Here is a 17,082-nt window from a genome sequence, read left to right on the forward strand (position 1 = left end):
CACCAAGGTGACATCATGTCAAATGGGACTAATTCTACTACCCAAGAGCAAAGAGCCACATGTCTCACTGACTTCATGACACTGAAATCTCTGCTGACAATACAAGATGACTGTTGTCCAAGCTGCTTTGTCATTGAGCACACACAGGCAAGTCCCCATCATAAGAGTGTTGATCATTTTTACAGGTTTTATGAAATTATTCACATGATGTGATGTAGTCTTTGAAACAAAACTGGAGACATTGTATAGCTAAACAATTTTATTGGCTTTCTGTGAAATAAAAAACATGAAAACAAACCACCATGGTTAAAGGCCATAATCAGCATCAACCAAATGAACCAGCCATTTGGTCGCAGTAGCTGATAACAACACTAGTGGATATTATTGCTTATCCCCCATGTTCATTTATATGTCCATTGTATTTTGGCAAGATTACAATCAAATGGAAGCTTTGGTTGTATGAATTCAACTATTACTACTCATTGAAAACTCAACCTCTATCACTTGAACAGTTAGATGTCCATTCTCCCCGAGTCTTGACATTTATCCTCTATTCTGTTTCCTCCTTCCTTTTCTACTGTTCCCTCGCCTTGACATGAGGGGAGGATGAATTTGTGGCCTTCTCTAAGCTCTCATATCGCATTTCCAGTGTCAGGAATAAATGCCCACCTGTAATATAGACAGATTTTCAAATGCATATGACATTTGAAATAGTGTCCTTTTCTTCTTTTGCAAAGTTAGAAAACAAAAAACAAACAAAACAAAAATAGCCCTTAGCATCAGTAAGCTGACCTTCCAACAGAATGAGTTCCAGTGCCAACCCACAACATCCTGTGGCAGGAAGGGGGCTCTGCCCATTACAATGCTTTGTGTGTGTGTGTGTGTGTGTGTGTGTGTGTGTTGTACATTTTAATGGTCAGAGACACAACGATCTAAACTGCCTCCCAAAAGATCACCATTCTATGTTCTACTTTCTATTTTAACACTGAAAATTCAGAAAGACAAAGGGTCAGTACTAACTCACAATAGCACCATTTCCTAGACTCTTGGGATTCAATTTCTTTCTGGGTTGGAGAAGGCAGGGACCCAGCCTCTAGCTCTGGGCTTTCATAGGCCTTGCTGTATTGTCAGCAAAAGTGGGTGGTCTGCTTTGGTCTCTTTCTGCAGTGATGTGAATTTTTCCCTGGAAAGAGTTAAAAATATGCATCTTTATACAGTAAAGTGGACTGCAGGTCAGAGACCAGAGGAAGCCTGTTTCTGGCGGTGAGGGGTGATCAGCCTGTAGGATGGTGGGATGAGTCTGGGGACCTTGTCCTTTGCTCATCGTAGTTCAAGTCAGTGGAAAGTCTGGATGCAGAAGCATGCCAGGACCAAGGAGCTGCAAACCTAACACAGCAATCCAAACACCAATGCTTTAACTCTAGCATTTCTCACCAGTGAGTTTGCCCTGGCAAATGCTGGGATTTTATAAGCCCTTCTAATGATTATAAAGATTATCTTGAATCTACACATGTTAAACAACAGAATATTTGCTATCAGTATATTTTACATGGCACATAGAACCATATAATTACTAGCACTTACACAGCAAATATTGTAAATACACATTCTTGGAGTTGAGTTGGTAATTACGCCAATGTTATCCAGCAGCACAAAGATTAAGCACACTTTTAACTTGCGCTCTGGGGGATTTCAATCCAACCCTTTGCATCACAACAAAAGGATAACCCTCTAATTATCTAATAATGCCTGGCCTTGTGGGCAACTTCATGGTCAATTTGTGGCCTGTAAAATAAAGTAATACATAGTATTCTCATTTCAACAAAATACAAGAGACCATATAAAAATAGTTTCCAATTTGGAATCTGAAACATGAAAGCTGGATTATTTTTTTCTGTATAAAAAGAAACAAAATAACGGACTAAAGTTTATTAAGCCCCCTAAACAGAAAAATATACCTATCAGTTTAAGGAATGCAGTGAGAGTCAGTTTCCCTTTTTTTTTTTTTTTTCTTTCTTTCTCCAGGCTCATTGATGGTGAGCTTGTGCTTTGATCCTATGGAAGAGAAATGCATAAAAGTGGAGGATGTTCAGTGCCTGAAACCTGAACTACTGTCATATCTCTAATCAGAAGACTAATTTTACAGTAGTGCTTTTAAAAGTGGAGTATCACATTTACTGGGTGTCTTCTCTCTTTCTCTTCAGGCCACTGCTGGAGAGGAGTTCCAGAAGCACCACTTTCGTCTGGAGTGATGTTTATTCAATGCAATATCTTCCTTCTCCCTCTCCCTCTTCACTCGCTGGTAGTGGTCTTCCTCCTTTAGGTACCACACTGGAGGCCAGCGGTGCCGTTCGAAGTACTCCTGGTTTTCTGGCAAGGGAAAGACACTGATGGTCACTTCTGCCTGTTCCACGTGGGAGGCCTCAAGCTCTGTGCCAGTCTCACATAGCCTCATATGGTAGGGGGATAAAACTAGGATCACTTGCAGACTGTAACCCTCAAGTTTGGAGAGGCAGAATTCCTTGCCCATAAATCATGCATGAAGCTGGGCCATAGAGACTCAGAACTGTTTGGCCATCCATTCCTAGACCAGAAGGGGCCAAAAAAAAAAAAAAAATCTCTGCATGCTTGGTGGCAGGGCGTGCTTGGCTGATGCTTGGATTCTCCACAAGCTGACTGCTCAGAATGCTGTTCCTCCATGACCTCTCCCCCACCCCGTCAGGGCCACAGGGAGGGAGGGCATCTGTTAGAGAGGAGGAAAACTGGACAAATGTGAACCAAGTGCACATGGTCTTACCTGCGGATTTTGATTTGATTTCCTTGCGGAACTTGGAACACACACTGTTGTAGTTGGTACAGATATGGTGCAAACACCAGGCGGCCAATTGATTAGCATTGTGAAACTGCAGAGAAGGGAACAAAAGAGAGTTAGTGCCTTTCTTTCCCCCTCCCCCCTCTCTCTTTTTCCTTTCCCCTTCTTCTTCTGGTTCTGGGGCTGGAACTCAGGGCCTAAGTGCTGCTGTCCCTTAGCATTTTTTTTTTCTTTTCTCAAGGCTGATTCTCTGCTTACTGCAGTCACACATTTTGGTGTATAATTGGAAATGAGTCTCATGGATTTTCCTTCCCAGGCTGGCTTCAAAATAGGATCTTCAGATCTCAGCCTCCTGAGATGCTAGGATTACAGATAGGAGCCACTGGTGCCCATTTACATTTTTAAAAAATTGAGGCTTAAATCATTACCGGAGTTAAGAGAAAGAGCTATAGAAATCATTCATTAGACATCTTGTTTTGATTTCATGGGTTGACGCTGGCCGTAACTGACAGCCAATTAAGGGTAGTACCTGGCACACCCTCCTTTACTCCTCTCCCTCGTGATAACCCAAAATTATCCCTGTATCTCATCAGGAGTTTAAAGGACGCTTTACCCTACCCACCACTCCCTGCCACCTGGCCTGCTAGTGATAAGCCACGGTGCCCTCTGGAACACTCCAGCCAGCAACAGAAAGCAGCGATGTCATCTCTGTTTAAGGAAGCTTGGGCAATGGAATACTTCGTGTCACATGTCAGAGCTCAATTTGCTGGGGCCAAAGATGGGAAAGAGGAGACTGCAGAACACATGACTGTCCTATACCTGTCCTTTGGTTACATAAAAAGAGCTGGCTTAGGGGCAAGCTGGGAGGCATTCAAACACTTCACCATTTCTTTCTTGACAGATAGAGGCACAAAGACATGATAGCTGAGGTTGCTGTGACCAAAAAAGACTCAATTGCCTCCCAAACTCAAGCTAACACCCCCTTATCTTGTAAGATCTGGCAGAATATGTCTTGTGCCCTTCTCAGATGTTTCTTTGGTTAGGTCAGGTGAAATCCTGGAATGAAATCCTGTGTGGTCCCCCTGTGGTTGGCATCTCTACTGTGAAACCTATTCGAAGGAGTTGGGTCCCAAACATAGAGGCCAGTTTGAAGCTTATACTTCTAATTCTTTGCAATGGTGATCTGGGAAGGCTGGACCAGCTCCACAGAGTTGAGAAATAGCATGCGTTTCTTCCCCACTCTTTTTTTTTTATTGTAATTAGTAAAAGGGTTACATGATATTTGCCAGATAGAAGGTGCATTAATTCACATACATTGATACCCTTTCACATGTCTTGGTACCCGTTTCCCTCCCCCCCCACACCCCCCACCCGTCTTGGTTTTCCCCCCTTCCCTATCATCTTCCCCACTCTTCATTCAGTGAATTCATGTTGTTAAAACTGGCCATGGCAGGAATAGAAAATACAACACGTCAGGTTCCTTTTTCCTCCTAAGCAAGCTGTTAGAGCACATCGCTGGGGGACTAACAAGTGAGTGAGGACTTGAAAGATTACATCTGAGCTCTTCCTGTGAAGGCTTGTTAGGGCTTAAGCAAGTAACCACACTGCTTTGCAGGGTGCGGGTGTGGGCAGTGACAGGGTGAGAGGGTGGGAAAGATGGGAACACAGAGTAAACAAACACAACTGCAAATCTTCACCCCAAGTGAACTGGTACTATGCACAAATATGACTCAGTTTCCTTTTCTCAATGATGATGGATACTTACTGGGTATTGCCCAAGTCAAACTCTCAAATTTCTTGTTTTTAAACTTTATTAAGATAAAATTTCAACAACTGTTTAGAGATTTAGTCTCAGATATTGTAGTTAAAATGCTCACATCTCAGGTCATCGACCACTCAGGTTGGCAGGGCCTTGCTAATGCTTCCAGGTTTCACTGCAACCTGTAGACTAGTTTACACATTGGGTTTTTAATCATTTGTGTTTCTGTCACTGCCTGTGATTGCCTCAAGGGAAGAGAATCTCATTTGCATGAACATGTCTTCTGTCTAGGTGATCACTGATGGTACAGGGGAGAAAGGAACATTAATTGAGTGTGGATTCAGAATGAATAAGCTGCTCCAAGTCCTATTTCACCTTCTTCCTCCTTTGAATCTGGGCCATCTCTTATGGCCACAGTTGGCTGGTATGCCTCACACCTGCTGTGTTGCTACTTTCTCTAAGGAATAATCTCTTCTCCCTTGAGAAATATTGGCTTAAATTGCTTAAGAGTTAACCAAGGCCTTACTACACAGAAAGAATAAAGAAAGCCAAACCCAAAGGCAAAAGAAAAACAGAATGCATCCATTTCCTCAGTATGAACTCACTGGTCATCTGATCTACCAAGGATGGGCTCATTCTGCATGCGAACCTTGGACTATGAGAGGGTCTTCTCTTCGGGGCTCTTTCATGAACGAACTTTCTCCTTCATTTCTCCAAGTGTTCTGTAAGGTCCTAGAGGTTGTGACTCAGTATTCTCATTTCTTATGGGTAGAAACCAAGGCAGAGCTTAGCTGTGCCTTGAGAAAGTTACTTGATTAAAGCAACAACAACAAAAACTGGAGCTGGCTGGAGTTTGGAGCTACTCTAAAAGAAGAGTGTGTTTATGTCTTGGATTTGTTGATATTGATATGAACAAAAGCTAATACAAGAGCCCCAACAACTATTCATTAATATGGGAGTGCATTTTAGGGCTTCATAGAACTCTAGAAATTGTCTGTTCTTGGCCAAATACATGTCAAAGAAGGGAGAGAGAGAGAAAAAAAAAAACCCTGCTTCTCTATTACTGCAATGGTTTTCCTGTGGTTGTAGGCAGTGCCTTTGGAGACAATGGGACTGTTGTGGGGGTGGAGGTCCATGTGTTTTCAAAGGAAGCCCAGCAGGGTAAATGGTGCCTGAAATGTAAAACTCTCAGATCTTCTCAGTATACACAGGGGGCCTCTGTGACTCAGTGGTGACATCTTTATTTGGACAGATGCTACAATGGAATGTTTCATCAGCATTAATAAACTGGTTGAACACATTTCAGAGGTGACGGGAAAACGGCTACAAACCTGGGCCAGTTCCAAGTAGGAAAGCACTTCGCCATCGATGCCCACACCACTCACGGCGGCCTTGGTCAGCTCCTGAACAGCGTGCTGCTCTGGGAAGAGAAGGACAGGGAGGCTGTTAAACGGCACTCCATAACCCAGGCCTCTCACCTGAGGGGATCATCTGCAACTGTCTTCCTGTGCACAGAACTTGCCAAACTACTGCACCATCACCTTTGGGAGCTCTTGTCTGAACTTCTGAAGTAGCCCATATTCTTGCAGATCTGCACTGCCCTGGGACCAAAGGAGACTACTTAAAATAAATATTGAATAAAATTAAAGTTCGGTTCCTCAGTGACAACAGACATGGTTCATTACTCAAAATCCCATGTCTTCTACATTGGGTAAAGAAGGTATAGAACTTCTATATCTAGGCACAACATTTCTACTGGATAGTGTGGCTCCAGGTTGTCGACAGTTTCCTGGAATTCTGTAGACATGTTCATGGTCAATAGTTTTGGCATTCATTGCTTGATGAATTAAACATGTAAACCTATATATCTGTGTCAACAGTGTCAGCTGCACGGTATATTGTTCAACCTCTTAGGCTACAAAGGTTTCAATTGCATGTCACAAAAATCCAGTTGGGAGAACTGGGATTGCTGCTCACGAATCTGTGTCCAAATGTTATGAGCAGAATGCAGATTGTGATTCTTGGTGAAGCTCTTTCTTGCCTCTGTGGGGGTTGTCTTCTGCTTCTGGGATTGGCATGTACGAAGGCACTCTTGGTCCTGCATTTCTCATTCTTTAATGCACAGAACGTGTTCTTCTAATCTGACATTCATGCGCTCAGTTCAGTGCACTTCTTGACGGCACTGGGGATGTAATGGCAAGCCTGTGTCAAGCAAGCCTGTTCTTGCTGTTTTTTAAGCATGCGTTCACTTTATGTCTTAGTTTTACACATTGGTACTTGCTGCACTATTTCAAACACTTTCCTCATGTGTTCTGGTGTCATTCATCTAATTGCTTTGGGGCACCACAGACTGGGTCCATGGAAGATGGTGAACTGCCATAGATGCTGTTTCGCGCGTTCTGAGTGCTCAACTGATGAGCTTCTCCCTTAGTTTCTCTTCTTCTCCTAGTACCTCCTTATGAGATACAGTGTTGGAATTAGGTTAATTAATAAGACTCCTGGATTCTATGACTCTAAATGAAAGGAGGAGTCATATATCTCTTGCTGTCAGTCAAAAGCTAGAAATGATTGCAATTTCATGGGAAAGGTATTGTAAAAAGTCAGGACAAATTTAAGGCAAGGCCTCTTCTACTATCCAGTGTGGTTATGATTATGAAAGATAAGTTCTTGAAATAAAAAGTGCTTCTCCAGTGAACATACAAATGGTAAGAGAAATAGCTGATCTGGAGAAAGTTTTAGTAGTCTGAAACAATGATCAAGCCAGTCACAATATTTCCTTAAGCCAAGGGCTATTCTCATGCAAGGCTGTAATTCCCTTTAGTCCCTTGATGGCTGAGCAAGTTGAGGAACCTGCAGCTGAAAAGGTAGAACCCAGCAGAGGTGGGTTCATAGGGCTTAGGGAAACAGATGTCTCCATAATATAGATAAGTGCTAGTGTAGAAGTTTCAGCAAGTTATCCAAAATATGAAGACAATACCCTTGACAAATTGAAGGTAACTACAAGTAACAGATTTTCACTGTAGACAAAGAGCCTGAAATGATGGGATACCATTGAGGACTAGCTAGAGAGAAGTCTCTTGTTCTAAACCATCAGCAGACAAGCAAACTCTTTTGTCAGGGGGCCAGTGCAGCTGGTAACTTTACGCTGCAGTCAGTGCTCACTTTCCACTTGGAACACTATTGGACCCTCAAAAGATCTACATTGTCTGCTCTGCTTGTGCCCTATGAAAGGAACAGCAAAGATTGGGCATGTCTATTCACAACACAGCTTCCTGAGTATTTTAAGCCTGCGCTTGAGACTTAGTGATCAGAGTAAACTTCCCTTAAAAATATATGTGCTTAATTAGTACACATCTAGGACTCTTCCAGCAAAGTATTACTATAGCTCAAAACCTATTTACATAGGCTATATAGGATGAGAATAAATGAAATGAACTCTAGGATATGGAAACAAGAGGTTTACTTATGTGATTGTTGTTCTTAATGTACTATGTTATTTTTTTGTCCTTATGGTTAATCTCATGTTATTACTGTATCTGACTTTGTTACCTGGTATATTGTATATATGTTTGTTTATTTGAAATAGGGAAGGGAAGAGGGGGAGGGAAATGGGCACAAAAACATGAGAAGGGGTATCAATGTGTGAGAAGGCAGGCACCTACTACCTGATGAATGTAACTGCAACCCCTCTCTACATTATCCCCATAATAAAAAAGTAAAGGAAAGAAAAAAATGTGCTTATTCACTATGTACCCCGCTGTCTAAGGGCTCTAACGGAGGTGTTCAATTTCATAATGTTCATTTTTCATGCCCAACAAAACATCCATTCTGCAGTCATGGACTGAGGGATAATTTTATCTTTCAAGTCCTATGATTTAAGAAATCTATTTAAGTAAGGCTAGTTGCTGTAGGTAGTGGTTCCTCTGATGGAAACCTTCTAGAAAGCAATCACTTGACATGCCATTACCAACATTTGTGAGTCATGGGGAGAGGCTAAAGTATCAACATTAAAGGCATTAGGAAGAAGTTCATTCCAGTCCACCTGGAGGACTTCCAGACGTCAGTGGGGGAAGCAACTGCAAACTTGGTGGAAATAGCAAGAGAGTTCGAATGAGTACGAGAGCCTGAATTGCTCCCATCTTCTGATGCAACATTAACACTAAGGCATTGCTTCAGTCCATCTAGTCAAATTACTCTTGGATAAAATGCTGCAAACTGGTGCAATGAGATCACATTTGAATGTTACATAAGCTAAGTGTTAAGGAGGCAGGGTTAGAGATAAGGACTTTCTTTTTTGTAAAATATATGTTTATTGTAATTAATAGAAGGGTTACATTATATTCGCCAGATAGAAGGTGCATTACTTCACAAACATTGCTACCCTTTCTCATGTTTTCGTCCCCGTTTCCCTTCCCCCACCCCCTCCCCTCATCTTTTTTTAAAAAATGTACTGTGGCGGGGGGCAAGGGCGGGAGTTTGGCCTAGTGGTAGAGTGCTTGCCTAGCACGAAGACCCAGGTTTGATTCCTCGGTACCACATACATAGAAAAAAGCTGGAAGTGGTGCTGAAGCTCAAGTGGTAGAGCTCTAGCCTTGAGAAAGACCAAGGACAGTGCTGAGGCCCTGAGCTCAAGCCCAGGACTGGCAAAAAAAAATGTTCTGTGGGTGAACTACTATCAAACAGATTGACAATCAACAAGTCATATTTTGTGAAAAGTGAGGTCAATGGATGTGGCAAACTTCTAAGAAATTGGCATAGCCATAAGCTTTGCACCACTGCCTTGATCAGCCATTAGTCATAAACAAGACCCTTCATTAGCAAAAAGATTACAACTAATTGAGGGCTCAGACAATTGCTCAGAATTTTTATTTTATTTATTTTTTTATTTTTTAAAATTTTTATTGTAATTAGTAAAAGGGTTGCTCAGCATTTTTAAAAAGCAATTTTTATTTTATAATTGAAGGATATATATGTATTAGACACAATATTTAAGATGATATTACAGTATAAATGTCATTTCAATATTTCCTGTGAAATAAAGAAATCCTGACTCTAATGTGATATTTGCTTTATTGAAAACTGAATACCCTAGTTTGATAAAAGTTATTGTTTATGCAGTATCTCAGAGGTAAGTCTGTATTGTTCAAATCAAGCTTATTTCCTGCTCTGGCTCTATGCACTTGTTAGTCTTAAGTCTTCATCTGATCAGTATGGGAGTTAAAATAGAATGGTTTCTTTGCTGGACTTAAAACTATCTGGAACCCAATTTCCCAGAGAAGATACCAGGTTCTTTATATCAAGTAACTGTAACAGTCGAAATTCATTTTACACTAGCTTCTAAAACATTTTTTTCTCTCCAGAAATTGAAATATTCCATAAAGATGCTTTAAACACTATTCATTTAACAGTGCACCTCAAATAATATAAATGATGCAAGGAATCATTTTGGGAAGCTGCATACTAAATAATCATAATAGTAATAACAACATTTAACAAAAATAATAAAGAAGCCTAGAGTTCACTCAAGAAGTTTTTTCGGGTCAGTTATGATTATTAGTTTTTTTCCCATGGAGAACTCAATCCCATGTTATCCATGCCAGATGTAATATTGAAGCAAAAAAATGGTACAATATCAAGACTGGTCATAAATCCTGTTTGAAACACTTGCCAAAATTACTTTCGGTCATTTCAAATTATCCTCAAAGGACAACTACTTGTAAAATCTGTGGATGGTTAGATAGGCTGGAACTTCTACTTAGTAAAAAAAAAAAAGTGAATTTTTTACTGCAGTCTTCTAGAGTTAGTGTTTAAAACTTTAAGAGGTTTAATCATTTAGATGTAGGGTTCAGGTATATTGATTAAAAAGACCTAAAAGAATCCAGTAGTAATGTATTAAAATTTTCTATTGAGGAAGAAATAAGGTGAAGGACTTTGATTTCCAGTCAGTTTGTGAATAGTAGAAACCAGGAAGACAGGGAATTTCATTCTTAAGTCTTGCCAGGCAGTGAACAGTACATCTGACATGCTGGGCTGTTCTAAGCTTGTTTTTGTTTGTTCAGTTATTCAGTCAGAATTTATGGTGAACACACCTGTATATGTATAGGGAAAGGCCAGGGAAAAAGGCAGGAACCATCTCACTCTGTTTTCATAGTTACTAGGATCATTCAAATAGAGTGAAAATCACCAGTTGACCCAACTGGTAAATGAAGCAAATTTATTTTTTTACTTTTAAAATGATATTTAAGTACCTACATTCTATATAGACTTGCTTCTGCTTAACCAATTGAACACATTTAGGAATTACAGATGAGATTTTTGAAGTTAAGCCAAATCTTCCCTTTTCTCATTTTTCCTCTCCTCCAAAGCTGTAAAATAGCTTTAAGAAAACCACTTACATCATGCTTACTATGTGCCAGACACTGTTCTCAGGTCTTTATATATAACTCATTTAATCTTGCTAAGAACTCTATGGCAGCTAATATTATCCCCACTTTAAAGAGGGGGAAAACTGAGATGCATGGCTCAGATTAGCTAAAGACCAATGTTACCCAGCCAGGTACAGAGAAGGGTCAGGTCTGGAAGCAGGCAACCCGACGCTGTTTGAATCCATGGCATTTCCTACCTTAAACAGCATGCCCATGCAAACATTTTGAGGACACTGTGGATGTATAGTTTTCTTGAAATCTCCCCAGTCCACAAATGATCTCACATGCTATAGCATGTGCCTCTGTGAGGAAGCCTTGCATTACTTACTTTTGTATTTGCTTCACCAAACGGGGCCTGCCCCCACATAGGTGCTTATGAATGTATGCTGGATTAGATTGTCTGATACATCTGATCATCTTGTATCACCTATGTATGATAGTTCTGTTTGGGGTGGGGGGGGATGAAAAACATTTTTTTTTGCCAGTTTTGGGGCTTAAACTTGAGGCCTGGGCACTATCCTTGGGCTTTCTCAAGACTAGTGCTCTATCGTTTGAGTCACAGCACCACTTCTGGCTTTTTCTGTGCATGTGGTACCAAGGAATAGAACCCAGGGCTTGATGCATGCTAGGCAAGCACTCTACTACTAGGCCATGCTCCCAGCCCCCAAATTTTGATTCCTTAGAAATCTTAGTTTTTGTTTAAATGTGTTTTCTTTTCTTCCTGATAAATGTGACAGCCCAAGCCATCAGCCTTACCTGCAAGTGCAACCAAGTGTGGCAGGCAAAATCTGTTTGCCAAGGCAATTAGTTCCAGTGGATCCAGATCCAAGGTGGGGGACAATTGCTTGGTATAGAGATAATCCAACACTGCTTGCATTGACATCTTGTTTATGTTCGGGAGATATACCTGTAATATTGTAAGGAAAACTGAATTCTGCTGGAGAAAGTTTAGACTCTGTTGTTTATAAATATCCTAACCCTGTGAATCCAAGCTGGTGAGTCTCAGATAACTGCTTTGAGACTGAGCATAGAAGTCACCCAATATTTATGGGTGTAAACGCAACAGTTTGATTTGTAGATGAAAATGGTTGCGCAACCTGACAAAGCCTGATTTGGAATTTTTAAATGGCTCTCTGGATCTGTAAATCAGACAAATGGGCTGTAAATGCACCATGACATTGTGAGTCCTCCTTGCCAACTACCTGAGAACTCTCTTTTGTGGAGAAAGAAATTTCCTAGCAACATGACAGGTACTGGGGATGCTGCAAACCATGGGGGTTGCCAACACAGGATGAAACCTGGCTCTTTAAGATGTCCACACAGAGAATGAACAGCTGCCTCGTAGCCATGGTGAGAGGTTTGTTTATGATATCAGAAATACTAGTATCACATATACACTGTGTTATTTTTTTCCTACAACTGCATGGACTCAGAACTCTTGGACTGTGATTTGGTCTCAGTGGATTCATAATATTCCCAAGGACAGCTGGGGTTGGGTCAGTTGGATGGGATGTGTCATTGTTTCTAGTAGGATCCCGCAGGTCTTGTCCCTGAGTAGCTGGGCATTGTCTACATAAAGGCAGTGGTAGGGGTCGGGAATGCCTGGGAGGTTCAGTTCTAGATTGGTGGGCCTGGGTCTGTGGGATGTATGCTCTTTAATAGGCACTCTAGTTCTCTAACTGTGTAGGACAGACCTTGGTGCAGTATAGAATAATACCGCTTGCCCTTCCTACTGGAATGTGATGACTACAAAAGTTAACTACTTACTAGAAGGCCTCTTCCATACCCTAAGCTTCCATGCCAGGCTTCTTCCATACCCTAAGCTTCCACGCCAGGCTTCTTCCACACCAATGGTGCTAAGCTTTCCATACACATGAACTCATTTAGTTCTTGTAGTCTTCTAGGAAGTAGACTATTATTTTGTTATTTCACAGATCAGGACATGGAAGTTTCGGGAACACTAAGTCCTATTTCAGAGCCAGAAAGTGACTGAAATCTAAGCTCCTGAAGTATAATTCTGAGTCTATGTTCTGAGTAGTAGTACAGGAAGTCCTTAACAGCAATGGTTTGACTTATAGAATAATGAAATATTGTTTTAGGAATGGTTTTTAATATTTAGGTTCCTTCCTTCCATCCTTTCCACCCTCCTTCCTTCCTTCCCTCCTTCTCTATTCCTTTCCCTTCTCCCTTCTTTTCTCCTTTCTTTCCTCCCTCATTCCTTCCCTTTCTTCCTCCCTCCTTTTCTTCTTTTCTTCCTTCCTTCCTTCCTTCCTTCCTTCCTTTCTTCCTTCCTTTCTTTCTTCCTTCCTCCCTTTCTCCCTTCCTCCTGTTTCTGGATTTTGAAAATGATCTGAATATTACTTTAGGATTATTTGCTATGAGTGATTTCCAACTCATCCTTCAAAAAATAAATTCCCATTAGAAATAAAGATGTGAACATGGCTATTTTAAGTTAAAAAGAAGTTATTTTTTTTTTTTTGGCAACAGGAGATAACAGATTCCAGTGAATGGTCCTGCTCTAATACTTCCTGTGCCTTCAATGTTCTAATGTGATTTGTCACTACCTGAGAACCGCTGGTACCCTTTTTCTTTCACAATAGCTTTTGAAGCTAAGGCAAATAGTCAGGGACTCTCAACAGCAACCATTATAGGAGAAGAATGGAAATGTCAACCGCGACTGAAATTCTTAAGGTAAAATTAGCTGACAGAATTTGGTGCACAATTTTTGTTACTTGGTCCCATGGTTGGTCTTTTGAATGGTTTGAATATTCACATACATACCAGCCCCAGCTGTAGGTCGAAGTGAGGGACCTGGTCCTTATTAAGTAGGGATGCTGGATTTGGCTGGAGCCATCTTGGCCAGGTAATGGGTAGGGAACTGGGTTTAATGGGCACCGTCTTGTCCCACCTCCCAGTTGATGGATGTGTCTGAATTTGGAGAGGCAGGGCTGGGGATGTGGACAATAGATCATTTTGGTCGGTCAGTCCTGTGCTTTGAACATCAGAAACACTTGGGGTTTACTGTGACCCTGCCCTGACTCTGTTAAAGTCTCAACCAGCTCAGGGCAGGATGCCATGCCTTGTGTGCTGTGTCTTCTGGTTCTCTTGTCTCCGGCTTCTCCTCTGCTCAACATGGCATCTCATTTCAGCTCTCCATTGGAGCTAATCTGATGTGTTGGTATTGCTTTTCTGCTCTTTCTTTCCTCTCTGGCTCTCACGGCTCAGTTTTCTGGCAGTGTTTTAAGTGTATCATGGGGTTGGCAGGTCTTTGTGATGAGAGAGTCCATCTGCAGTTACCAGCTTTCTAATAAAGACTCCCAATTAGACCTCTCAAAATATGAGAAAATGTCTGCATTCTTGAGGTACAATCCTTTCAGGTGGCACACTACACAGGTAGCCACCTTCAGGAGAGTAAAAAAAAAAAAAAAACAAACCAAAACCAAACCAAACCAAACCAAACCACGTGTACATTCATGTTTGTTGCCAAGTTTTTGTTTTGGTCACCTCGAATGCAGAGTTTAATCTGGAGAAGATTACAGTCCATTCTGTGAAGGGATAAAGGGGATTAGTATACGTGAGGTCAGTGCTGACAGTGTCCCTTTGTGCCTGTGTTCCTGACCTTGATCAACTTTGCACAGTCCAGTAGGCTCTCTGCTGCGCCATCAGCAGAGACATTTCAGTATGCTGGAATAAGACCAGGAGCTAGCTTTCTAGATCTTTGTCTCTGACAACTGAAGTCAATCAAATACAATTAGAGGAGGTTTTACTAATCAGTGGTTACCACAAATTTTTCTCTGAAGTAAAAGGAAATAAATATCATCTGCATTAATCATGACTCGTGGCAGACACCATTTACTTAAGGCTTAAAAGTGCTTGATAAGTACTGACTTACACACTGAGGGGTATTACTGGGTCTTCCAGATGGAGATTGGAGCTCAGAAAGGTTAAGTCAGTTATCTGAGGCCACCAGCTTATAAGTGAAGGAGTTGTTATTTAAGCTCCACAGTGGCCACACAGAGCTGGGCCACCTAAGTAATAAAGCCCTCAGTGCCACTGACCATACAAGAAAGACTCATCATAGTTACAAGTGAGAAGCTCCTGATTTATAGAGCTTGTCAGATGTCAGAATTAGTCACTGGGAGAATTCTAACATTTCTCCTTTAAAACAGCAGACAGCCCTGTGATGGGAGCTAGTTTAGGAGAAGCTAAAGTTTGTTCTGGAAGCAGGAGGGTGCCCTGGTGACCTTCTCTACTCCAGCCATCTCAGGCTTGTGATTCTAGGATTGCTTCCCCACTTGGAGATGCAAATGCAGGGTTCCCAGGTCACAATGTAAGAGCTCAGATTTCCCATGAGTACCCACTTTGAAAAGTTAGCTATTGTTTTCTGTATTTCTTTTGAAAGTTCAGAGAGATGCTGAGATAAGCAAAATAAGCCTCTTAGGACAATAAACTTGATGGGGTGTCCCCACGTTTTTTTTTAAGAGGTTAAAAAATAGTTGCAAAAAGTCCTATTGGCTCTTAGACTGAAGTTAGAAGTGCTTGAATAGAATTGTTTTCCAGCAGAGTTTGTAAAAAGATAAGGACAGAGTTTCTGAGATACTGCTTGCTCTGTTCTAAGATCACAAATACTTTTGGAACTTATATGGCTGAAGAATGCTTTACTTTTGTGAATAATGGAAAATAATCTCTGTCCTTTAGTGTTCTGGAATTACATTTTTTTAGTACTAAGGATTGATCTCTGGGCCTCACACTTCTAAGTACTCTGTCTTTTGAGTCGTACCTTTGGTTGTTTTTGAGTTTTGCTTTCTGTTGTCTAGGCAGGGTCTTGAGCATTTGACAAGGCCTTCCTCAGACTGAGATGCTCCTACCTCTGCCTCTCAAGTAGTTGGGATTGGAGGCATGTATTACCATGTCCAGCTCATATGGGATTGTTGATATTATGTTGTGATTCTTTGTGGGCAGTACAGCTGACCATGACTCATGGTTGAAGAGATACGTGAATATAAAAAGACAGGCTGTATGTAAAGCACATATGTGCTCAATATAATAACCAGGAAGAATACATAGCTCCTCAAGCTACAGCATTAAAAAAGCAATCTATTATTCAAACGTGGCTTGAGAAGCTATTCCATGGAAGTAGTTGAGAAACGGGAACATCTGGATAAACACTTCCTAAGTAGACACACACATTAGTAAGGTTGCCACCAGACATTTACCTTACTAATGTACACCTACCTCACTTTTGGCACTTTCCACAAAGGATCCCCCAAACATGGCAGCCATCCACTCACAGCTGCAGATCAGTAGTGGCTTGTGGGCACCGATGGCTCCATCATCCAATGTAAATGTCACATCTGCCAAGAATCAAGGAACCACAGCCATGAGCCAACTTTGATGAGATCTCAAGCCACCACTTTCTGTTCTACACATCCACTAACCTCTTATCTCTCACTCTCTTCTATCTAATGGTGCTAGCCTCCACTTTGGGCACAGACAACTCCCACATTAAGGAGCAGACATTTCAAATTATATAGCGGGTCACAACCAATGTTTTCTGAACCCAAATAGGAACAGAATAGGAAAAACTTAAGACATGAAGAGCAGTGGAAAGACTAATACAGGTTAAGTAGTCCTTTTCTGAAATGCTTGGGATCAGAAGAATTTGGGGATTTTGGATTTGTTCAGACTCAGAACATCTGCATATACATAATGAATATCCTGTTGATGTGAAATGTTTAAATACAAAGTTCACTTATGTGTCATAGCCACATAGCCTCAAGATAATTGAATTAATTAGCTAACTAATTAATTAATTTGACTGTAATAAGTTTGGAAGTTAGGGCCTTGTCCTTGATCAGCAAGCACTCTACCATGTAGATCATCATGTTCCCAGTCCCTCAAGGTAATTTTAGACATTATTTGTGTGTGTGTGTGTGTGTGTGTGTGTGTGTGTGTGTGTGTGTGTGTGTTTATGTGTGTGTGTGTGTATCTGTGTTTGACTGTGACCTGTCACATGAAGACAGGTAGAGAATTTTCCACTCTTTGCCTCTGAGAAGTTCTGGTCTTTGGAACATTTCTGATTTTGG

General features: G+C 41.2%; 1 protein-coding gene across 7 annotated transcripts in view; it reads right to left on the reverse strand.

Annotated features, from left to right (window-relative positions):
* Positions 1-241: 241 nt before the first annotated feature.
* The window catches only part of Rhobtb1 (Rho related BTB domain containing 1), a 70,547-nt gene continuing 53,706 nt past the window's right edge, over positions 242-17,082 (reverse strand). For all 7 annotated transcript variants that reach the window (XM_090346383.1, XM_090346386.1, XM_090346384.1 and 4 more), the window contains 5 exons: positions 16,232-16,350; positions 11,753-11,903; positions 5,903-5,991; positions 2,798-2,903; positions 242-2,370 (listed from right to left, as the gene is read on the reverse strand). In XM_090346383.1, coding sequence (XP_090202509.1) covers positions 2,201-2,370; positions 2,798-2,903; positions 5,903-5,991; positions 11,753-11,903; positions 16,232-16,350 — 635 coding nt within the window. In that variant the 3' untranslated portion in view covers positions 242-2,200. The remainder of the gene's footprint in view (positions 2,371-2,797; positions 2,904-5,902; positions 5,992-11,752; positions 11,904-16,231; positions 16,351-17,082) is intronic.

This window comes from Megascapheus bottae, chromosome 15 (genome assembly GCF_031878675.1).
Source record: "Megascapheus bottae isolate mThoBot1 chromosome 15, mThoBot2.hap1, whole genome shotgun sequence".
Classification (NCBI taxonomy): domain Eukaryota; kingdom Metazoa; phylum Chordata; class Mammalia; order Rodentia; family Geomyidae; genus Megascapheus; species Megascapheus bottae.